At 41.7% G+C, this 24,735-nt stretch overlaps 2 protein-coding genes across 9 annotated transcripts in view; both read left to right on the top strand.

The window, feature by feature from the left end:
- RAPGEF4 (Rap guanine nucleotide exchange factor 4) overlaps positions 1-7,172 on the top strand; it is a 146,541-nt gene extending 139,369 nt beyond the window's left edge. For 4 of the 5 annotated variants that reach the window (XM_088168030.1, XM_014880223.2, XM_088168032.1 and 1 more), the window contains 2 exons: positions 4,321-4,375; positions 5,902-7,172. In XM_088168030.1, the coding sequence (XP_088024156.1) occupies positions 4,321-4,375; positions 5,902-6,029 (183 nt within the window). In that variant the 3' untranslated portion in view covers positions 6,030-7,172. The remainder of the gene's footprint in view (positions 1-4,320; positions 4,376-5,901) is intronic. The other variant, XM_088168029.1, reaches the window with a different exon arrangement.
- A 10,995-nt stretch (positions 7,173-18,167) lies between these two features.
- MAP3K20 (mitogen-activated protein kinase kinase kinase 20) overlaps positions 18,168-24,735 on the top strand; it is a 90,013-nt gene continuing 83,445 nt past the window's right edge. For 2 of the 4 annotated variants that reach the window (XM_014880150.2, XM_088168028.1), the window contains exons 1-2: positions 18,328-18,694; positions 24,540-24,729. In XM_014880150.2, coding sequence (XP_014735636.1) covers positions 24,571-24,729 — 159 coding nt within the window. In that variant the 5' untranslated portion in view covers positions 18,328-18,694; positions 24,540-24,570. Of the gene's footprint in view, positions 18,297-18,327; positions 18,695-24,539; positions 24,730-24,735 lie in introns of those variants that run through there. The other 2 variants (XM_014880149.2, XM_014880152.2) reach the window with 2 other exon arrangements.

The raw sequence follows: 24,735 nt of genomic DNA, 5'->3' as shown, positions 1-24,735 counted from the left end.
TGAGGAGTGAGAGGACAGGGACACCTAGCCAGGGAAGAGAGTAACCATGTGTGGCAAAGCCACAGCTATGGGTAAAGAGGGAAGTTTGTAAATAGACCAATTTGGTTTGTACAAGATGTGGGGAAACAGTATTGAACATGTTAGAAATAGGTATGCTCTTTGTCTTTGCACTATATTTGTGCTCTTTACTCATGCCATTGCATGAAGCCTTAAAATCCAGCTTGGAAAGTGTTATTTATACGTTTGTCAATAAATAGACAAAATTACTAAAATTACTGGTCTTTATAGGGCAAGTTTTTAGTAAAAGGCTTTGTCTTCAATAGCAAACAAGACATGGTTTTAGAGAAGTATTGAAAGTCTTTTACTTACCTCACTGCAAGAAGCTGATGAGGAGAGGCTGCAAGCTGTTTCCACCATGGTGTTGCTCAGATGTATATTCTAGTTTGGCATACATGCCATGACACCAAACCACCTGCATCTCTTCTCCCTGGAGAGTTGACAGAACGTGCTGTAAGTGTGCCTTTAGAAGACTCATCTTTGTAATAACTGAAGATGTACTTGTTACAGAGTAGCAAAACTTGTAAAGCTTTTTAAATACTGTAGTTTTAGTTTGGCAGGTGGGGAACATTTTGAGAGCTGCAAGTGCATGAAAGATACAAAGATGGCAGTAGGCTGCAAACACAATTAGTTTGTGATCTAGAATGACCCTCTTCTCAGGTGAAGGCAAGCACCCAAATAGCACCAGTGGTAATAGTTCCTGTAAACTCTGTATGATTTAGCAGATACAGGATAACCTACAACCTGCAGCACATGGCAATGTACACCATTTAAGTGTCACTGCTTTTATAGATATATATTTAGAAAAAATTTACAAGCGCTTTCCTAGAATTAGGTCTTGGCAGGGAAAGGAGAGGAAAGTACTAAGCATGGCTGTCCTTAGGGATAGTCAGTATTTCATACAAGTGACCACTTACTGATTTCATTTTTTCAAACCTCAGCTGCATAATTGCACTCTGACTGCCAGTACAGAATTTTGTATTCATAGACAAAGGGAAGATGCAATTTGGGAACTTTATCAGTGCTGTTTCTCAAATCATCAGGGAGCCTGAACAAAGATTACTTTCTGTGACACCTTCTCCATATGACATTACCCAGCATTATCTCACGAATAACACCTGTAGAGGGAGCAGAAGTCAGGAAAAAGCTCTGGAAGTGCTGACCTGCCATGGCAGCACAAGATAGTGCCATGGTGCTGACCACTGATGCTTCTTTTTGTCAAGCCTCCTCACCCTTCAGGTGCAAAAAGAGGATTAGAGAATTTGTGCATACTTGTTTTCAGGTTTTGTGGAGATGAACAAAAGGGAATTCACACTCTTATCCATATGCAAAAAAAAGGGCAAACATTCTTTAATTTTTGGAACATAAAGATTATGCAAAAAGTGTGTGACTAAAGCCCTTCATAGTTTTCAATGGCATATATGAATATTTATAATATTTAGCAACCTGGGTTTGGAATGGATTAGAAGATAATGTGCTGGCCTGCTGCCACATTCCAGACTAAAACTTGAAAGGGTATTGTTGTGTATACACAGCATTCTGGTAGTAGCCATTACTTGTAATATTATGCAGTTGGTTCTATTTCAGAAAGATCCAAATTTAGGTTTGTATGGCTTTTTGATAGTGGTCTTGCTTAGCACTGTGAGTAAACAGAGGTTAATCTTTGCAGGCATTGACTAGAGGTAATCCTCTATTTGAAGAAAAACTGTAAAGAGCAATTATTTATTTTACTCTTTTTGCTCTTGGGAATTTGTTCTCAAAAAAAGCAGAACATTCAGAATGAATACTGTAATGCAGTACTGTACTGAAAGAAAAATTATGGGTGTGTAGTGAAAGGTTTTAAAAAAGTTTTTGCTATTTTCAAATTTGCCATTATATGGGCTCTTCTAGGCAAGGAAAATGGAAGTGGCAATGGATTTGTCTGACTTCTGGTTAAAGGCTGAACTGCCTGGTTTCCTTCAGTTGGCTTAATTTTAGGGGGTTCTTTTGCCTTTTCCTGAGGATAATGTGATGCAATCTGTGCATTCAAAAATATCCTGGCAATGATGAAATACAAACCAAAGAGGAAGTGGGTGTTAAGGCTGAATAAATGGAGAAACTGTGGCCCAAAGACAGCATCACAAGCCAATGGGGAGATTCTGAAGCATTATGTAACTTTGAAGAGCTCTTTTCACATTACTTTTTTTCCAAGTGCTGTTCTACTGTCTCATAATATCTACTCTCATAAGCTCCTGATAGTTCCTCTTTGTAAGGTATGAAGTGAACAGAAAAACAGGTTATGAAACAAAAGAGAAATTTCCCTTCCTGAATCTCATAGATAAGTTAGTGTCTTCTTTTGATGCAAGAAAACTAGAAACACATACAGAAAAATTGTTCAGATGGAAGTTTTGATTTGCATTTGATTGGATCGGACTGAAAACCCAACACTGTTACAAGCAGTGTGTTCTGTCTCAGCTCAGTATCTTAAGTATTTAGGAGGTTCCATTGAAGTCAATGGAGTTTATTCACATGCTTAATGTTAAGCACCTGTGAGAATGTTTACAAGGTAAATGCCTTAGAAAACCTTCATAGTAATAATGCCTTTAAGAGGTATGAAAATTGCCATAGGATAAAATTTACTCTTACTTGAATTATACATGTAGATACATAGGACTTTAGGAACAACATAAGCAGATCTATATCCAGATTCCCTAGATCTGTTGGGAAAGTGTGTTTTAGAATTAACATATTTTAGATCAGTTTCATTTGATAATACAAGGTTGTAATTCACAAACATTTAGCATGTGATATGTCAATAGTGTTTCTTATGCTGACCAACCAACCCATTTTTTCATGCTTGGCAGTACACTAAAATGTCAGAGGTTATGCAGTATGTATGTAAAGAATGTCTTACATTGGTGCTTCCCACTTCTGGAATGACAGATTTCACAAACTTATTTCAATTGTAACATTTTCATTTAAGATTATAATTGTGATTTCATTTAGGATTATAATGAATTTAGAGAAGCATATGTCCCAGGTTTTATTGTTTACTAGTAAGAGAGATATAATTTCATTTTATGAGAGTTTATGACTAAATAGCTTGTAATCTCACAGTATTTCCATAATGTATGAAGCAGCTTGGTGAGAGTGCACTGTGTTAGAAGATGTAGCTTTGTTGGAACACTGACATTAGAATCTGATAGAGAACAGCATTTCCCTCCTCTACTTTTTCTTAACCTAAGCAAAAGAAACTGAAACAAATGTTGTCCTTACAACAGAGATTGTCCTTATAACAGGGATTGAATTAAACTATCTAGTTTACTGCTGAAGTTTCAGTTTATTTGACATTATGTAGAACAACTAATTCTGCCCCATACTGGTGGGTATATTATTTCTGTGGAGCTAATCACAGAAACCAGTTAAAATTCTACAGTCCAGAATTAATATTATGTTTTACAACTTACCTTGATTCTCTTCTTAAAAACTATTGTAAAATAACATCTGATTTATCACAGCAAGTGTATTGATTGAAACGGAATTGAATGAAATTATGTCTTTTTCGCTGAAGAGGAGGCACAACCAAGAAGGACTGAAGTGACTTCTGCTTTTTTTTTTGGTGAATTGTCAGTAGAAGGGTACATCAAAAGTGAATCCACTTTTCGAGTGGAGTAAGATACACTAGTGCAAAGTAACACTGTGTAACAGGTCTGTTTATGAAACTTGGCTGCAGGCCACAGTACTGACAGTGGCCTTCTCACTTATGAACCGTGCATTCTGCCAGTGGAATCACCCTCACGTGATCATTTACACTGTCATTTTCCAGGAAGACTGCGTTTTAAACTCAAGTTTATAGAAAAGGGGAAAGCTCTTTAATTGCTGAATGTGTTCTAGAAATGGCCTTGCTGTTAGGAACTGATGGTCTTTAAACTAACGTGTATATACTCCATGGTATTCCTTTCACTTTTTAATATGGTAAGATGTTATCAAAGAAATGCACATTGAAGAGGCTGATTTTCATTCTTAGTTAGGGCCTTTTACAGCATTCAAGCAAGGGAAGGAGTTCCCTGAGCGCATTTAAATTATACTCATGCTTATTTAAAGCCTGTGTAAATGCAAATCACACCCTATATATTAAAGTAGAAGCATTAAAATTATATTTTCATTCATATGACTGCCTTTATTGGCATGTGTCTTCACACTGAGGCACAGTTAGGTGCTTCGTTTAAATGATGATGAAATACAGTGCTTGTTCTCTGATTGCATCCCATCTTTTCCTTCCAGCGCATGATTGCCAACACTGTCAGGACAGTGAAATTCTGCCGAAGCCAATCTTTCAGTAAGTGTATTACAACATCTGTACTGTCGGCATTATCATCAGTAGCTGCAGTAATTACAGCTAATTCTGTGTGTACCAGAACTGAAGAGCCTGATTTCCAGTGATTCTTCCATGTTTGGATCCTGTGATTATTTTACAGGGTGAAATAGCCTTCAGGAAGCTCTAATAAACCCCTTCTCCTCTCTTTTCCATGCATGTGGAAGGGCTAAATATCTGTGAGGTCTCTACCCATCTGTCAGATTAGAGCCAGTTGAAATTAGCCACTGGATTCAGAAGTGGTTGGAATAAGTCTAGCACGCAGCAGCATACAGATACTTGCTTGGATAAATGCTGTTTTAATATGAAACCAGTCTGGAGACATGACCTTTATAATTGACAAAACTGCATAAGGCAGTGAATTTAAAACCTGTTTGTCAGTATAATTACCAGAACTTGCTTAACCATGTAAGATGACAGAGTTGTATGGTCAAACAGGCTTCTCTGTAGGTCTATCCCATCGAGGTGCACTGTCAGTCTCATTCACATGGCCATTTCCTCAGCACTTCATCCATTTCGACTCACAGCACCTTTCCTCTTTTTTAAACAACAGAATAAAAAATATAAAACTATATTTTTATAAAAATAGTTTCTTTCCACATGAGTCGAAGCTTAACTGTAGAAGATCTGAAGAAATTTCTGTAGAACTGCAGAAATTAAGAGATTTTTTTTCCTCCACAATCCAGGCTTTTCTGGCTTTGTGTCTTTAATTTTGATGTATTAAGCATGGGTGAGACCTCAACACATTTAGAAATGGAAGCACACTTTCATTATACATAATATAAGAAAATGTCAGTATATAGATCTACTGGATCTAAATTCCATGCTTTTTGTGTGTGTATGTGTAATGTATTGTAGATGCCTCAGTATCATTTTTCAGTTGAATTTAAATTACCTAACACGTATTACATTACACTGTAAGCTCTTCCCTGTGAGGCTGAAGATATTTAGAATTTAACTCAGTAGTATTCCATAACTGCTGCTTGAGTAGGTATAATGTGGTTAAGTAATGTAAACAGGTAGTAAATTCTGAGGCTTGAATGGGGTAGCCACTAAGCACTACATTATTACAAATATTTAATACTGAGCTAGAAATGAGAATATTGCATGAAAAGAGGCTTAAATTACATAATTTTGAATCTGTGAAAGTTGTTGGTTCAAAAGCAAATGAGCAGCTTTAAATTGTACATGTTAGATGTATAATTTATAGCTAATGACTGATAAGGTGATGTGTAAAACTGTAACCAAGGGCCATCAATTTTAGTAAATGTAGCCAAGGATGTCCAAGAGAAAAGTTAATTTGTGGGGGTAGTAATCAGAAAGACCGTTAGATATGGAGGAAAGGTTTCAAAGAGAGCAATCTCTAAATATTTCCTTTTTAACTCACCAAGATCTAGTCTTTCCTGTGACAGCTTGTAAGAAGTTGTGCATTTTGTTCAGGCATTTGTCCATTTATGTGTATCAATCCTACATCATTTCTCTTTCACCAGATCCTGATGCAGCCCTAACTAATAAAAACCATCAGGATGTTCGGAGCTACGTGCGGCAATTAAATGTGATTGACAACCAGAGAACTTTATCACAGATGTCTCACCGACTGGAACCGCGCCGAGCATAAACATGTGAAGCAATGATGAGAAATGATCTTTTATCCTCTCAAGGTCACTTGTTAAGAACTTCACTTTCTCTGCTACTGCACTGCCACTACAAAAAATAAGCAAAAACATACTCTAAGGTCTTAGGCAACGCACAATGTACCAGCCTGCTGGAGAACTTTGACTGAGGAAGAATTTATGCACTGTAGGTGTATGGGTGGCCATGTTGTGAACTGTTAATTCATCTTAAAGTGTAGTAAGTGATATCTCATATGGATTTAAGAAAGGCAAAAGATAAAATAGAATAGTTAGTGGGAAATGCACAAAAACTTGTAACAGTTCTAAGGTAGTTAGTGAGTTCTTCTCCCTAATTAAGAATCTGTGTTTTATTATTTATGCTTCAGGTCAGGACCAAAACTGATCATCAGTTTAGCTTGCTCAGCTACTGTTGACCTCAATAGAAGATGGATGTACGGATCTGATGGAATAATGTAGGTTCAAGAGCGGTTCAAGGTATAGTTGCATTCAGAGAAAACTTGCAAATATTTCCATTTAAAATACAACAAATGCTAAGAAAAATTCCTAATCTTAATTATACTATCTACTACTACAAGCAGTGTGGCCATTTCAGAAAACTGACAGGACTGAAAATATTTTGAATGATAAATAAATTAATCAGTGTTTACATTTTACTTCCTTCTTTTTAAATTGCCAATCAGGTTTTTACAAAATTCAGTTGAAAAGTAAGGTCATCAAAATCAATAGCATTAACGGCAGCAAAGGACCAGTTCAAAAAGAGCACAATATACACACATGGATCTCAAGATAATATTTTCCTGGATATTAAAACCTTAAACTTCAGCTAGGATTAATAGTGGCTGGTTAACACATTTTCTGGTCTTACACATTTACAAATATCTCAATTTTCAGGCAATTGTTTGCACTTTCAATAGACTGTAAATAAATGTCAATTCATTCTGTTCTAAAATATTTATTTATGTAATAGTTATTGTGCCAAAATAATTCTGGTTTATTTATTTTGTTTAGCATGTTATGAGACTGCAGCTTTTGTCTTCACACTTTGTGTGCATTTACATGTAGAAGTTGTGTGATCTATCTTTTCTGTAAATAACATGCAGTACCTTATTAAATGTAATTGCTGGAAAGGTTTAGTCACTGGCCTTATTTGCACTTTCAGCTTCATTCCTGCATAAATACCAATGCTACTAATTGGCTGATATATCAAACTTGGCTTGTCATTTGCTGGGCCTCAAACCTGCAGTTGGCCTTCATGCACTGAGAGATGGACGATGAGTTCAAAGCAAGTCAGATCCATCCCTGCCACGGGGGATGGCAGTCTGGCAGTGAGGCAACACCGTGGTCTAACACTTGTTAGCTCATTTGTTTCTCAGGAGAAAACATTTAAATTGGAGGGGTTTAAATAAAGAAGGGATATATTCTTAATTTTAGCTATCTGACTAATTTGTCCTGCTCGTCACTAATGTGAACACTACAAGTTATCTTATCTTGGGCAGGATTTTACCTCAGGTTGGCAAACTCAAGACCTTGGCTAATGTGGCACTTGAGAGACCTCTGGGTTCAATGACCACAGGGAGGTCTCTCAGGGCTGCAGCCATGAGAGGAGAGGTGGTCTGGCATGTGTCCTTTCCTCTCCTGAATGTGCCTGGGGACGGCTGTACTACTGCTGGGCAAGCCCCGATGGCGGCCAAGTGCATGCCAAGGGAGTGACGCTGTTCAAATGGCAGAAGTCTTTCCTATTGCATTCACACTGGTTCTGTGCTGTGAAGCTGGATGTCATAAAACTGATTAAGCCTGAAATTAGAAGTTGCAACTATTATCTCATAATTAGGCTTCAGAGATGACCTCATTGATATAGTCTACATTTTGCTTTGGATGCAGAGTATATTGTTTTTGGCATTGAGCAGGACTGTGTGGAATCAGTATACACATACAGATTTTTTTTTAATCTATAAAAATAATTACATTCTTTTAGTCAAAACAAATTCTGCAGAAGCTGAGAGTCACCGAGGAAATGCTGACACATAGAACCACAATCTGCTTGGTACCTGCATTCTGCAAAGGAAAGAATTACACAGTTAAAAAATATTCTGCAGCATGATGAAATAATTTATTTTAACTTTGCTGTCTGACTAGAAGTTCAACATGATTCAGAGGAAAACCAGCTAATAACATAGAGACAAATTTGTGTCTTATTATTTCAAGTGAGAAATATTTATTTCCATTTGTGCTGTTCGACAAATATACTTCATATGGCTTTTTCAGATACAGAATCTTCCCAGAAGCAAAGTTTGCAGTAGAATAAACTACAGGGAGACAATTAATTCAACAGGCATTTTTATCTTTGCAATCAATTGATAACATTTCTGAGTTGATGATTTTATTTGTTCCAGGTTTGTTCCTATTGTTTGGACTTTCATTTATTTCTGTGTTAGCTGGTTTATAAAGCTGCCAAGTTTTGGCTTGGCTCTGAGTATAGACCAATTCTTCACCCATTTAGTATGTTTTTATCCCCTTGGTTTATTCTTTCTTCTTTAGAACTTCTAACTGTTTTACTTATTTGTTGCCAACAGTCTCTATCGTGTAGTTGTATCCCGGTGATACAAACAGAGGTTTTATGGCACCTCCATATCAACAAATGAATGCAGTTTACCTACTCAATGAAACTGGTATCTGACATTTTTTAATTTTGCAATAAAGGGTGCTGTATAAATAATAAGTGTTGCTATCTCTGTATCTAACTCATTCAAGTGGCTCAGATAGTTGCTATGGTTCTGATCGCTGTCTACATGCCTAGAGATTAGATGAATAAAATTACCTTCCGGCTCTAGGATCTGTCCTGAGCTTCCCTTGCTCTCTGTGTTGACTTTACAATAGGAAGGCAGCTGTCAATATATTGCTCTTGCTGTAGGAAGTCTAAGCAACTGTTGCACTAGAGTGGAGAATGAATAGGAGCTCAAGAAACACTGAAATGTCAAAACGTCCGTCCTGACTTCACCCTGTGCTCGCAGCTGAGTCACAGCTTGTTCCTGCTCCACTGAAGACACCCCCTAGCTGCTGACTCTCAGGCTGCTCTGCAGGCCTGGCTTCAGGGAGTGGGGCAGTCCCCAGCACTGCCCTGCTCATGGTCCATCCTGCTTTAGTTGCAGCACTTGGCCTGGTTTTGGCCCTTGCCAGCTACCCCTGCAGGAGAGTGTCCAGCCATTACTTGTGGGGGGTCATGCAGCAGGGCATTTCCAGGGGCAGCTACAGAGCTGTCTGTCCTGTCTCCATCCTGCCCCCACAGATCTCCAGTAGGACCCACGGTGCTCTGCACCTCCATCACACCCACTTGCATGAACAGCATAAATGCTGCAGCACAGCCCCTTCCTCATTGCAACACTGCAGGCTGAACAAATATAAACCTGTTCTAAATGATGGTTATGGCTGAGGGTCACACGCCATTCAGTGCTGATATGGCTGGTCCTTGCTGCTTGGCATCAGGCCCCAGAGCTCCTGGTCCTGTTTTATTTATTGGCAGAGTCATGACTGTAGTATGAGTTTTCAGATGAGAGATGACCGGGAGGCAGTGTCCATAATAAATATTCAGTGCTGGGAACCACTGAGCCAGCATGGTGACACTTTGGGCATTTTGGAAAATGTTCAGCATTACAGGGTTCCGCTGTGATTTTTTTTTTTTTGCTCAGGCAGCATTAGAGAGCACAAACACCTCTGTTTAGGGCTGCAGAGCCTAAAGAATCACAGGGTACAGCTCTCCCTACCCTGGCACATTTCACTATTGTTGATTTGTTAGGATTTATTCTTTTCCTCAATGACTAGGCCCAATGTTGACAAAGGCAGAGAACAAAGGTTAAATCCAGGGAGGCTTGAGTCCTGCATACCAGAAGACTGCAACTGTTTGGTAAAGGCAGGATTCAAAAAAATTTCCATGGACATCTTGTTCAAACCCAGTCAGCCATAAAGATATGATAGTGCCAGATAAAAAAGTTCAAATGTATTTGCAGAACTCTGCAGATGGAGGGTTTGGGTTCTTTCTTCCTAGGTAAAATATTGCGAAGGCACACAGCCTCTTCAGACCAGGTACAAAGAAAAAAAAAATATGCTTCTTTTCAGAGACGCTGGCAAAACAACCTTTTAAGTACAAGAAGTTTAAATATAATTTAAAAATCTTACAAAATAAGTTAGAGAGAAATCAAAAGGTTTAAACTTCAGGGGTACAAAAAGAGATAATGAATTTTAGTTGGGAAAAAAATTAACAAAATTATAAATCTAAATTGTTAACACAGCTTCTTAGTAAGGTCAACTGCATAATATAGAGCACCTTAACCTCTTCCAGCAATTTTTAAACACCATGCAGCTTAAATAGACTACTTCTGAATTCAGCAGTATTTCTTCTGGGAGCTCTGAATGCAAATCAAGAGGTAATAGTAGAAGGAAATTAAAAGATGTGCTATTCTCATTTCATTTTTTATACTGATAATAGGAAAGCAGCATAGAGTGATATGGCAAAGTGAACCTCTAACTTCAATAGCTTTTCTTTCGCTGTTAATCTGAAATGCATTACACTCTGCCTTTTCAAATAATCATAATGTTCTTTACTGTAGCCTGCATTAAAGTTTAGCAGGCATAAGCAGCAGCTGCCACCAGAGGTCAAGGTATTAGCAATCAAAGAAAATAATGACCAGATTAAAAAGTTATCATTAAAATTGTGAAACCAGAAAGTTCTTTAGCAGCTTATCTTTGGAGCCCTGCCTCCAGGGCTGTAGCTGTTCCTCTGGAACCCCTGGCACCTCAGATGCCTCCTGATTGCATCAGTGTGGTGGGACTGGGCAGCCCCTGGCTGGGGTGATGACATTTGTGGCCTCAGCAGCTGGAGGGGACCCTCAGCTTTCTGCCTCTCTTGGAAAGGTGCAGCACTGCCCCAAACCAATTCCCACAGGACAGGGAGCTCTCTGTCGTGGCTAGTGGCTAAAACTGACATCAAGCTTCTCGCTGTGGTCAGTTGTAGAGGGGCACGCAGGGCACGTCGCCGCACGCTCTTACCTCACACTGTCCAACAGCATGGGGAGACTGGCTCCAACCCCACCTGCCCTGTGCACTGCTTCAGCAATTACAGCCCTCAGACATCTTCTACCTAAGGCAGCAACTTGCAAACCCACAAAGGAGCATAATCCAACCACGGTCTTGGCGGTTTGACTTGAGTGATGGGGGACTGCTGTAGAGGGGGAGATTCTTAAAAGGGGAAAAAGAGAATGTACAGCTACAAAATCTATCACTTACATCTAACTGCTGAAGGCTATTTCACAAAGAGTTGCTTTTTAATAGGCCTGGCACTCAAAGGTAATTTCTGAATTCAAAATAAACTCAGAAATTGACATGATAATGCATAAAGAACGAATAATTACTGACGCAAATTGGAATATTTTTCTTGGAAACTCCATGTAATAAAAACGTGACACATGGGGGTACTGGTAAGAGCTTGACCTTTTTTTCCTGGCCCTAATCCATTTGGGTCAGAGTGACAAAAAGCGAACCCTTTCTCACATGGTAGGGGTCAGTCAGTCGTGTTTAATTTTTTCCTCTTTTTGCTTTCAAATGCAAATAAAGCACATTACCAATGAAAATAATGATTGTAAGTGAATACCTCAATTAAAGGAAATTTACATAAAGATACGTAGGATAGAGGTGACAGTAGATATTTCAACATCCTAACAGACAATAATCCATTTCTTAATCAACTTCTGTCAATAATCATAAGCTTTCTGCTCTCCATGGTTTCCTCATTATAACACCACCTCTTGTGTTTTTAAATAGTTCTTTCTTCAGATGCTGTCCGAGCCAGCAAGTGAACCTGCTATCTGTATTTGCCGACTCTTTGTGTTTTTTCACAGGTGTACATTATTTCTGCACAGGACTACTGTCGGCAGCATTGTGGATGTTCTCAGATAACAGAGAGACAGTTTTGCCTTGGGTTTTCTTTAGATGTCCTCATTCTCTGTAGGATTGACCCTTGAGGGCTGCAGTACTGGCAGGTTGCTGTCTAGTGTCTGTTTGAAATACAACATTTCCTTCCATTTGTAATTCCTGCCCTAGTGTTTCTCCTGTTCCTCTTGTCTGGCATGTAACTCCTTTGTGGTGCTCCTGATCAGTTAGCACTGTTGCCAGAAACTAATAAGAGGTTTGCAGGGATTTTTGTTTCCCTCCTGTCATAACTAGAAACTGTTAATAGTGTGCTTGTGTTTTGGGCGAGTTGATTACCCCTTTTTGGAATCATAGGAAAAGGGACTGATATAGCTAAACAGATTTATCTACAGTAATGGCTTTTCTGAGGCAGTCTAATATTATGGACATTTTCTAGTCTTATTTAATCTCTAATACAAAGAGAAAAAAAATGTGATCTCCAATAGACAGATTTGTTTCTAATTAATGTCCAGTGAATTAAACAAGTAGCAAAAAATGTAAGCTACTGTCTACTACGGTACATCATTAAAAGGAGTTAATATTTTCTTTGTAATTCAAACAATTCCCTGTCAATGGTGACCAGAATTTTCATTATTCCAGTACCTGCATTTTCTTTAGAAGAAAGGTAAATTACATAAATAGTTTGTTAGTAATTGAATTAACAAAGAAAATATTATATGCTTTAAATAATTTGTTGAAGGTGTTGTTATCTTCCCTTGGTGGTCCTCAGAGGTGGGGGAATTGTGCCTGCTTCTCCCCAAATTCTGTGACCAAGGAATCAATTGGGAAAAAATGTAGAGAGAAATGAAGGGACTGTTGCTTCAGTGGAGCTCAGAGTGATGTGGATTAGAAAACACAAATGGGCACAGTTACAATAAACTCAGTACAGCTCTAAAACAAAGAAAACAGTGTTAAGTTGTATTACATTTTAGAGAAAAAATCTTGCCAAAATTACAACAACAAATTAAGTCCATTGGAGCAGAAAATTTAATATAAGAAGAAGTATGAGCTATATATATACAATTAAAAGTATGTAATGAAATGGTAGCTGAGCAGAGTACTAGTGAGTGGATTACAGCTGAGTATAATGATCGGCTAAAAATTGTGGTGCCAGAAAAAGATAAGAAAACCATTCTTGTAAAACAATCAAGAATTGGATTTCTTGTTAATATTTTGCCATCTCATGGCTATCTCATCACTAATTATATTGACATTTTTGTAGAAGTTATATGTGCTTTTATACTGTACACATGCCTGATCAAAAGATGGTGTACAAGCTGTAACCTGCCAGTTCTGAAAACCATTGTGCACAAAGCAGGTATTTGATCCACACCCATTGCACACAAGCATATTCTGCCACATGTCTGTATTTAGTCATTCTGGTCTATGTTAAATAATTTTGTGCTTAATAATTTTATAATTAATTTATATTTAATAGTATATTTATAATTTCATGTTAAATATACCATATAGGCACTTTCATAAAATCCTTGCTTAAAATTTAAAAAAATTAAAAATCCAACAGGTAAGAAAACAACAGTAAATATGAGTCTCATAGATGGATGATGGTTGATAGAAGCTCTTTCTTCATTCCCCATGAAGGACAAGTAGAAGCCATTTCCCACAGGACACCAAAGCAAACAGGAATCACAGTCTTGGCTGTGTGAGCATGGAAACTGCATGCAGCATCAGGCTGGTGTTTGTGGGTGCACACTCACCACCTCATGTACACCAGGAACGGCAAGATTTCCTCTGAGCCAATTCCAAAGACAATTCCTTAGATTTTCCACTTGCTGTCACCCAGAAAGAGAAAAGGCAGCTTATTTTGGCTAGCAGTACCATGCAAGTTGTCTTTAGTCATGAAACCAATCCGGCTAGTTATGTTTTGGGGTGTAACTGCAGAGATGTGTGATTGCAGCATGTGTAGACATACCTTTATGTATTCCAGTCTGGAAAGCAAGCAAAAACAATGTAGAGAGGGTTTTCAGGTGAGCCATTTGTCCACCTCTTTCAGATCACAAACCTGATGGAACAAATGGCATAAACTGAATGCCACCATGTAGTTACAGCTAACATTGCTCAAAGTATCTAGATTAACACTAGCATACACTAGTGCTACATCTTCTATAGCAGTGTGTACAATCTTCCCAGTATATCCCAGGCATGACTTCCACCATGGTTTCTGGCCAATTTTTTAAGCTAGAAATGGAAGCAAGCCATAGCAACCAAAGAAGCAGCCGTGCTTCAAAGAAACCTCCGTATAAAGCCTGAGATGAACTCTGGGCCAGTCTTGAAGGAGAACTGAAAAATACGGAGCAGGTGTCCACCTCCAAATTATCTGTGTCTAGAGTTTCACATACAGTTTAAGCTGGCATAAACCACCACGCTGCTAAAAAAGCACTTCCAGGCTCCATCCCCTCTCAGCCGCTTTTATCAGCCCCTGTTCCTTTCCTGCCTTTGAGCTGGCACGAGTCTTTGTGCAATTGCCTGATGACCTGCATTCTGCTCTGAGTGAAAACTGATTTGTTTTCTCTGCAGTAGCTTCTCCTGCACAGCCCAATCCCTTGTGCAGCCGTGCAAACAGCGTGCTGGCAGAAGGTGAAATGGGCAGCACAGCAGCAGGAACAGGGCTCGACAGGCAGGGCAGGGCTGTGCCTTGTGCTTTTGGCAGGTAGGATGATTTAAACCACCTGGACATATGCATGACACTGTATTTTCCATGTTGAAACGTGGTGAGACATCATTACACAACCTGTAATGAGATGTAAAGGGACGATTCATATGAATCCTTTCAACTCTAAAATTTAGTTAAAATTTACTAGAGCTGCCTTTATCCTTTGCCAATTTTTGTGGTTTTACAATAACTTTTGTTAGCTTTTAAATATTTTCTTTTTCTGCCTGTCCCATGTCAATTGAAGAAGCCTGAGATTAGGATTGAGCTCTCCAGAGGTAACTTTTGAGTTTCTCTGTTTGAGATTGCTGCCTCAGAAAGGAGGGAAAACATACCATCATGTGTTAGCTCACTGTTCTGTATAGTAGTATGACCACCTCAGAAGCTGCCATTGCACTGGTTTCTGATCTTTTCTAGCTATTTTAAATTTAATTTTCATGATAATGGAAATACAACTCGAAAATATCCAGTCTCACTACCCAGAGGGGACAAAGAGTACAAGCTCCAAAATGCACACTTAAAAACTTGTTGTAATAGTTTCAGCTTCACAACACTGAAGCACTGGGGTTGGACAGTCCTTGTGTAGACGTTTTTGCTTTCTCTTACTTGTCCTCTACTAGACCAGGTGCAATTATATGATTTAAACAAGTGGCATGTTAACACATTGCCTGATGCAGACTCTGCACTCCTACTCTTGAAGTAGAAAATATTAACCACCCCCTCATTTCTCATGTGCTACTGGAATAGTTTATTTAGGCCCTGCAACCAGGGCCTAAAGTCACATATGGTAAATCCCTGCTCTACAGATATACAGCCATGGAAAATAAAAAATGCCCAGACAAAGCACAGTAGGCAACTGACCTCTGAATGCATGTGCTCAAGGAAAATTCCTATGAAACAGGTGATTTAACATTCAAAGAGATTTTTAAATCATTTGACTAATTGGCAATTCCCTCTGAGAGGAAGGAGAAACATTTTAGTTACAGCATTTAAGAGACTAAGTATGTGGCACCTCTCCTCCTCCAGAGCATAGTTTCATGTGACTTGTGTTTGATATTTGTGTGTTCCTTTAAAATGTGGCACTTTTGACTGGAGGCTTCTCCAAGCTCACTACATATCAGTTCATAAGAAAGCACGAGCACTCTCAGATCAGACAAGAAGTGCCTGTAACTGCAGTATCCAGGGGAAGCCAAAGCATGCTGACCTCCTTCACTTCTTGTTCTGGCAATACTGACCCTATCTGGTGGGCAAAAGGGGGTCACCAGTGCCTGCTTTTTGACTTCCTTACTGTCTTCACATACTTTCTGCACTGAGTGCTCAAGATCTTGCTGAACTTTATTCCTACTATTATGGTTCAGTGAAATGTTTTATTTTAAGCACAGAAAGTATTAGTACTTTTAATGGATATTAGTATTTAATGGATATCGGAGGCTTTCCCCCATGTTTTATTAGTTGTGCCAAACTAATGCAACATAGGGGAAAGCCTCTGATATCCATTAAATACTTATATTTCATTAACCAGTGAAGTGCTCTTCTACCATATATCTTTGAGATGTACAATTAATGGATATAGTTCAGTGGGATGCTGCACAACTCGTGAATCATTGTGCTACACGACCAGTTTTATATGGCAGATCTACACATGCATGTAACAACAGTCAAATATGAGAGATAGTGAGGAGCTTCAGTTCTCCAAAGAATATAAAATCCCAATGTGCTATCAGCAGTAGATGACCTGAGGAGTGGACAGTAAATCAGTGCTAGGCACTGAGTCTTGCACGATAAATTGTATCATACAGAAAATGTGCTGTCACAGCCATGTGATGTGCTTGCCTCAATAGAAAATTTGTTTGCCCCTCAAGTCCTTTGAGTCTCTTCCTTTAAGTGTGACACCAGTAAGTTGTCTTATTGAAACAGTAATAAGCTGATTATATTTGCAAAAAGTTTTCTGCAACAGTAGAATACCTCAATGTCATTAAAATGTTTGGATAAGAAGAGGTCTGTATGGTTGTTTCATTTCTGACCCGGACAGCCAGGGAATATGTACAAGAGTTGGGGTAATTGCCAATCAAGTCCTCCTCTTCCATTTTCCTGAAAGGAGGACTGTCTGTAGGAGCAAACCTGCTCCCTTCCTACTCCTTGGGACCTCCAAACACTCAGCCACAGCATCATGGCAATCATAAGTGACACCCAGGACTTAAATATGCTGCATCTTGGGAAAACACCACCCCAGCTCCCATGGCACAAGAACAACAAAGCAGGGAACTTTTTTTACCTTCTTCTAGTCATTTTGGTAAAAAATTTAGCCATACTACCTGTCACAGAAGCAGGAACCCTGGAAGGAAGAAGCTTTTGCTTCCGAAGCTCTGGCTATGGCAGTGCATCCCCATGCCTGGACTCCCTCCACCTGCAGTGGCTGGGCTGCACTTGTCCAGTGGAAACACCTGAGAGAACAGGCCCTGCTCAGTCCAGAGGTTCTTCCCAAGTTTGGCACAGCTGACCAACAAGCAAACAGCCACTCTGCCAGAGGCCATCCTCCCTGGTCAGTCCAAGCCAAGAGGGCCAACAGTGTCCTGGGGTACATCAGGCACAGCATCGCCAGCGAGGCAAGGGATGTCATTGTCCCCCTCTGATCTGCACTCGTGCAGCCTTGCCTCGAGTGCTGGGGGCAGATTTGGCCACCATAATATGAGAAAGATATAAAACTGTTAGAAAGTGTCCAAAGGAAGCCAACAGTGATGGTGAAGGACCTTGAGGGCAGCTGTATGAGGAGCAGCTGAAGGCACTGAGTCTGCTCATCCTGGAGGAGACCAAGGGGAGACCTCATTTAAGTTACAACTTCCTTGAGAGAGGAAGCAGAGGGGCAGACACTGATCTCTTCTCTGTGGTGACTCAACCCAAGGGAATGGCCTGAAGTTGTGTCAGGAAAGATTTAGATTGGAAATTATTAAATGATTCTTCACACAGTGTGGGGTTGGGCACTGGAACAGGCTCCCCAGGGAAGTGGTCACAGATAACAGAGTCCAACAAGCGTTTGGACACCACTGTCAGGCACATGGTGTGATTCTTGGGCACGTCCTGTGCAAGGCGAGGAGTTGGACTTCATGGTCTTTGTGGGTCGCTTCCAACTTAGCACAGTTTGTGATTCTGTGATTCTGAGAAGCCGATGCTCCATCCCGCTCGCCTCACGCCAGCCCCACCACAGCGCTCACGGTGTGGGTGCGGGGGGGCAGGCCGTGAGGGGCCACGCGCGCCGTACGCCAAGGCTCGTGTCCCGGGGCGGGGGGGCCACGCTCGCCGCCGCCCGCGGCTCCAGGGGCCGCTCCGCGCCGGCACCGCCCGCCCTGCCCCGCACCGCACCGCGCCCCCTGCAGGCAGGGCACCGCGCCGCTCGCACCCCCGCGCCGGCGGCGGCCGCGCCTCCCCGCGGGGCCCGGCGCGGAGCGCGGGGTGGCGCCGCTGCGAGGCGGTGCGGGGGCGGCGGCGGCTCCGGCTCCTGGCACCAACCGGAAGCGCGGGGGACGGAGCGGGAGACGCGATCGCGCCGGTTGTAGCTTCCCTCGCCGGCTCCGGGATCGGCGCCGCTCGGGTCCCGCCAGCCCGGAGCCCCTCGGGAAAGGTGAGGACGGTGAAGCGCCCCCCGCGGAGGCAGCGCTTGGGGTGGCGGCGCGGTGGGTGCGCGTTCGGCTGGGCGGAGGGAAGCGGCGGGCCAAGGGCCGGGCCGGGCCGTGCGTGTCCCATCCAGGTTTGACGTTCCCCGTGCTGAAGCAACTTCAGAAGCCCTGTGAAGGGAGGCGGCCGGCCGGGCTCACGGCCTGACCTTGCGTCGCCTTGCTCCCGCCGCGCCGGCCAAACGCCTCCCTGGTCAGCGGCGCCCAGGCTTGGCCGCGCAGTGGGACGGGATCGGGAGACGAGCCGTGCCCCGCCGGGAGGACAGGACCGGACAGGGCAGGGCAGAGCAGAGCAGAGCCGTGTCCGCAGAGAGACACCCGGGCGGGACGGCCCGGTGCGGAAAAGGTGCTGCCAGCGGCGGCCGCCCGTAAGGGCGGGCAGCGGGACATGCATGGGCAGCGGGACATGGGCAGGGGAACATGCGTGGGCAGCGGGACATTGGCTGGGGGCATGGGCAGGGGGACATGCATGGGCAGTCGGCCATGGGCAGCCGGCGTCCGGCCGGGGGCTGCTGCGGTCGCCGTCCCTGCGCTCCTTAGAATGTGTTTCAAATGCCGGGCACCTGCTGCATTTTGCTGTTGTTTGGGCATAAAATCCGTCGGGTTGGGATTTGAGGTGTGACTTTCATTCCGTCTGTTTTTTTCTTTATTTTAAGTAAGCTGTCGTTCTTTAGTTTTGCTATGTTTGCTTAAGTTAACTCGTTTCCAGCAGCATGATCTTTTATTAAGCACGAGTGTGTGAGCCATCTATTACCCTGTATCCAGCATGCTCTGTTGGGAGTTTTAGCGACAGAGCCATCGGGAAAGCCATGGATCATTACTTTTTCTAAGTTCCAGAAGCAGAAATAATTTGAAAGCACTGGATTAACTGGGTCACTGCCTGAAAACATCATAGCCTTCTTCAGGAGGCACGTGGTTAGATGTTTCCAGGACTTTGTCCTGGAATTGTAAGTCCTCTGAATCCTACTTGTTTTATCTATCCGTAATATGCTTTGCATACCGGTGGCATTGTGTGAATAATGGTAACCCTGGAGAGTGTGGCTCACTATGAGGGGAAGACAGAAACATGAACAAAACTGAGGGCCAGGTCCTGCAGTCAGGCCTGTGCCAGGACCAAGCTGTGCTATGGGCCTGGATGCAGGCTTAGCTGCCTTGTCTGTCTTACATGCTATTGTGTGTGTACTACTGGCAGGCATCACTTACAAGGTATAATGGAAGTGATGTGACCAATTTAGGGGTTTTCTGAGATAAAATGTGTTCTATTTAAAATTAAGTCTTTAAAGCCTTCAGTCTCTTCCACTGACACAGCTTGGCTTAAAAATGATTCTTTCCCTGCAGTATTCGGACTGTTTAGGTAGAGTTGAGCCTTTTTCTGTGGCAATGGTTATATAAATTAAAATAAAATTAGAAGTGTTATTAATGGAAGTTATGCAGAATTCTTAGGTTCTGACAGAGGACAGGCTCAAATGTTGTTGAATCTGTAACTAAGGTAGGCAGAGCCATGCCTCCAGTCTCACCATCTGCAGAACTGCTACTCAGTCTGATTCAGAAAGTTTAGGAATTGCAGGGGTTGTTGGCTTTATTTTAACTCATTGGGAGATTTGAAGATTAGGGTATATTTAATTTGGATTTGTGCTTGGAGTTTGTTTGCGTCTTATCTGTCAGTAGTTCATGATATGATTAAGATTTTTTTTTTTAATTTATAAAAACTTTCTGCATTATCTTTTGTAGTTCAATGTCACTATAACTCCTTTTCTGTTTTCTGTTTGGACAAGACAATGGTTAACCATTTTGTGGTGTTTGAGGGTGGCTTTTTTGTTGGGTATTTTTATTTGTTTTTTTAATATATATATATTTTTAAACTCTGTATAAATATACTGCTGAAAAAATCCAGGTTGGTGTGCTCAAAGACTGCGGGCCATGTTGGATACAAAGGATGATTTGGGTCTAAAAATGGGTGGTTAAAGATCCTGAAAGCAAATGGGCTGTTTTGCCAAATAAGGAAACTTGGCACATTCGGCTGTGTATTTTAAGATAGCACAAGTGTGGTGTGCTACTACTTTATTGGCAATATGTTGGCAGTGTGCCTTCCTGCAGGAAGCACTGAATCCTACTTTGTGGAACCACGCAGTAAAGTGAGGGGCAGGGAGTTGCATGGTTGTTCCCCATAATAAATTACAAAGGCTGTTCCTGCATTAATTGAATACTTGAACAGCGTCAGGTGCACGTGCAGGACGAGAGATGCAATTTTCGGTTTCACAGACACGCACTAAACAAAATATGAGTTGCAGTTACTGTGCAATTTGTAAATTCTTTCCTCCCTCCTGTCTCTAAGTCCCTCAAGTGGAAGCTCTCTATACTCTGGGAGCAGTAGCTGAATGTCAATCAAAAGAGTCTTCTGTTACTCAAGTGGAATAAAGCAGAATGTTGGGCATGGCAGCACTTCCTCTACACTGCAGATTGTAGGGAGCTGGGAGGTGTAAGTGAATGTGTCGAGTTCTTCCAGTGTTGCTGTGCTAAGATGCAGGACAGCCTGCATGCCTGGGGGTTCCTTCACTACTGGGGGGTCTAGGGGGAGCAGCAAACGTGGGACCTTAGCAGGGCCAGAACCCTCGCATGGGTTAATCCCCTAAAGTGCTGTAATCACAAGAAGCCAGTGATGATGGATGGTTTCCTACACCTGTATCATTGGTGTACTGAACTGAGCTTGTGGTGACATAATGGGTGATTTTGCTTTCTGCAGTGACTCTGCATTATAGTCCTGACATTCTACATACTAATGTTAAATTTGAGATGTTAAACTCTGCCAAATGCAACTCAGATCTGTTACTTCTTGGTATGAAATGAACAGCTTCCAAAAGCATACTCAAATATAAGTTCCTATGTGGAAAAAAAAGAGCCAGGAGGAGATGTAGATGTTGCTGCAAGATTACAAAGTCATGCTAACTATTAGAAATATAAGAGAAAAAGGAGAAAATTATTTTACCCCCAAGAAAATCCCGTAGGAATAACTGAAATAACCAGCAGTTTAATTATTTCCTGAAATTCCTGTCATTTACTGTTTCTGAAATGTCATGTTTTCATTTATCCGAGAACAAGCAACATAGTCAGTGCAGTGTTTCCCTGCTACACAGTGATGGTGCTTAGCGCCTGAAACCGTGAGTGGGGAAGGAGGGTGCGGGTGCCAAGCCCTCCTCAGCTGCGTGCAGGGGAGTTGCTGTAAGGCCCCAGGCCTGGAGGCCTTGTTTCCGATTACTGCTCTCCTGTCTGCAGAAGTGTATGATGTTGGAATGCTGTGCTTGTTTCAGATACAAGTGGAAGACTATGGAGTTTAATGAAATACCAGATCTATTTTTTTTTCTCTTAAACAATGTTATAAACTCAGATTGTTAAATATCTTTAAAACAGGATGACAAGTTAATCATTGTGTGGATTTGTCACTTGAAATTGTTAATCTAAACAGTTGTTTCCTCAAACATAACACAGAGATTGATCTTTATAATTGAGGATTACCTACCTTGAATCCAAAAACATGCAGTAATGTTTAAATAGGTCTGTTGTTTCATCTAGAAAAAGAAAACTAATGCAGGCTGGTTTTAATTACAAATCTCTAAATAAAGTGTGTCTCTTGTAAATCTCTACTTTCTCTGGAAGAAAAGCATCTGGAACAACCTGATGCCAACCAATGAATCATTTTTTAAATAACATTAACTTATTGTGTGCTGGTGCCCTAGAGTGTCTCTACAACTACCTGAAAAGAGGTTGTGGTCAGGCACGAGTCAGCTTCTTCTCCCTGACAACTGGCAGGACAAGAGGACACGGTCTTAAGCTGTGTCAGGGGAGGTTTAGGCTGGACATGAGGAAGAATTTCTTCATTGAAAGAGTGATTAAACATTGGAATGAACTGCCCAGGGAGGTGGTGGAGTCACTGTCACTGGAGGTGTTTCAGGAAAGACTGGATGCGGCACTCAGTGCCATGGTGTGGCTGTTTTCAGCTTTTCCCACTTTTCCTGTTAAATTTATGGTCTAGTCGGTGCATATACTTTTGCCTGTGAGTAACATCACTCTTCTAGCTAATTCTGTTGTCAATAAGGAAATCATTCACTCGCGTGTAATTACCGTGTGCATAAATATGTGCAGGGCTGTGGCCTTAAATTGTGAAGTCTTTGGGTTGGGAAGTCAACCTGTTTTATTCATCTGTAAAGTGTCACGTATGCTTGAGACACCATGTACACAGCATGAATTTGGAGTAACTGCTGGAGTAAACGATGCAAATGAACTCCTGTTTCTGAAGATCTGCTAATTAAGCAGCACTGGCAAAGAGCAAAACATTAAAATGTCGATTACTCTCTTGGTTTGTAGGAGTGACCAGTTTCCTTTCCTTTGAGCTTTCTCTAAAGAAAACATGTGCAGGCTGTGCTAAAGATGACTCTGGGATGGCAAGAAATTAACAATAGCAAGAAGGTTAAAACAAGAACAGAAGGTCAGCAGGACATTTCAGGATAGTTGTATTAGGGAAGAGGCTGCAGAGCACTGAAGAATGGACTTATTTCACATCCCACTGGTAACCCCTTCTCTGACTAGCAGCTCTGGGGAGAGATCATTCATGTTCCCTCTCTGAGAGCTCTGCAGGCTGGCTGTCAGTGAAAGACTTGAAGTCTGCTCCTTGCTAAAAAGTCTTCAGTACACATAGTAAAGTTGTCATGGTCTGGTCAGCATTTGTCTTTCTCTTTATGGGTGGTCAAGAGGTATAAAATGAAGCAGGCAGTTTCAGAGAAGGCTCTCTGTTATGTTGTGTGTAGAAAGGTGTTGATACCTTCATCTCTCATTTGGAGAATAGCTGCAACCAAATAGTGCCAGAAATTCCTGATTAAATGATATCTCAACATTTTAATCAGAGTAGCTACACGATCAGGAGAGCCAGGTGGCAAATAATGCCTTTGTGTTTGTAACAGAGGTGACTGGCATAAAGAGATTCTGGCAGTCAGCAGTACAAAGAGTTAACATAGGTGTGTTTCGCAGCTCTGGACAACACATAACTGTGTTTTATCTCAAAAAGCTCCTTAGAATGGCGGTTCCCAGAAGACATTGTATATTTTGCTACTGTAATTTACCAGTGAAATTGGATGTGTAGTTTTCACCATCAACCCAAAATCTCCAGTTCTTTTTTGGCTTGTTTTATTAAAAATAATCTCTCATTTTATGCTGATAAATTTACTGTCATTAATTGCAAGTATAGTAACTTTTGCTAGTAATTAAAACTACTTTTTTTAGGCTGGTGCATCTGAACTGAACCTGCAGCAGGCTTGCAGATGGTTCTGGAGTATGCTGTGTCCTGCAGTCCCAATAAAGACCTGAGCTTTCTGATCTTATATCATCAAAAAAATAAACCTAAAATTAGTCATTGTTCATGCATTTAGGCGATGGTGTTTCTTGAAATTCGCTAGAGCCATAAGCTTTATCACCGTGAAATCTCAGGGAAGGACATTCTGTTCCCCTGTCAGCAGATTTGGGATCATCTCTTGAAACTGCCGACACCAGTCTTGGCACAGGCTGCAGAATTTCACATATTGTAACCCACATGAATTACCCTGTACTTGCGCTTTGTTACAACGTGCAAACAGATCTGAGTCACTCAGGAAGAGTGATTTACCATGGCCAGGTTTTTCCACATCCTTGCATGAAGTGCTCGGATCTCGCCCGGAGCGCTGTTGGGCGTGTGGTGTGTGCCAAGGTGCCACTGCTCGCTGGCCACCGCTGCTGGCCGGCCAAAGCCCGAGCAGGGTGGCGTGTGCCTCGTGCGTGGCCATCAGGGCTGCAGGACGGCGTGCCTGGCGTGCCTGAGCGGACAGGCAACCCCGAGCCCAGAGCCCGCTTCCTGTGTCCATGGAAAGGCAGCTCCGTGCCTGCCTTTGGCGGAGCTGCTTCCAGGATGCTCGGGAAGCGTCAGGATCGCTCTGAGGAATACTGTTAGTTGTTTTTGTCCCCCAGCTCCTCCTAATAGCTTGTGCAAATTATGCAAACTTTTGCGCACCCTGTTGGAATGCATGTTCTTAGGCTCTTTTCCTCCTGTGGCCTGTGGATTTTACTGTAGCGTGCTTGTGATTCTGATTTTGTGGTGACTGAGCACGAGTAAGAAAGTCCGTAAATCCTTGGAGCATGTGCATTAATTAAAGCTTTTCTCTTTACAGGTTTTGCTGTGGTATATTTTGTCATTATGAGATGTCGTCTACCAGTGCTTCATTTGTGCAAATTAAATTTGATGACTTGCAGTTTTTTGAGAACTGCGGTGGAGGGAGTTTTGGGAGTGTCTACCGAGCCCGATGGATTTCTCAGGACAAGGAGGTGGCAGTAAAGAAGCTGCTCAAAATAGAAAAAGAGGTAAAA

Source organism: Sturnus vulgaris, chromosome 7 (assembly GCF_052056855.1).
Source record: "Sturnus vulgaris isolate bStuVul1 chromosome 7, bStuVul1.hap1, whole genome shotgun sequence".
NCBI classification, from domain to species: Eukaryota; Metazoa; Chordata; class Aves; order Passeriformes; family Sturnidae; genus Sturnus; species Sturnus vulgaris.
The sequence above is the reverse complement of the archived record's forward strand: the minus strand, read 5'-3'. Positions and strand labels throughout refer to the sequence as shown.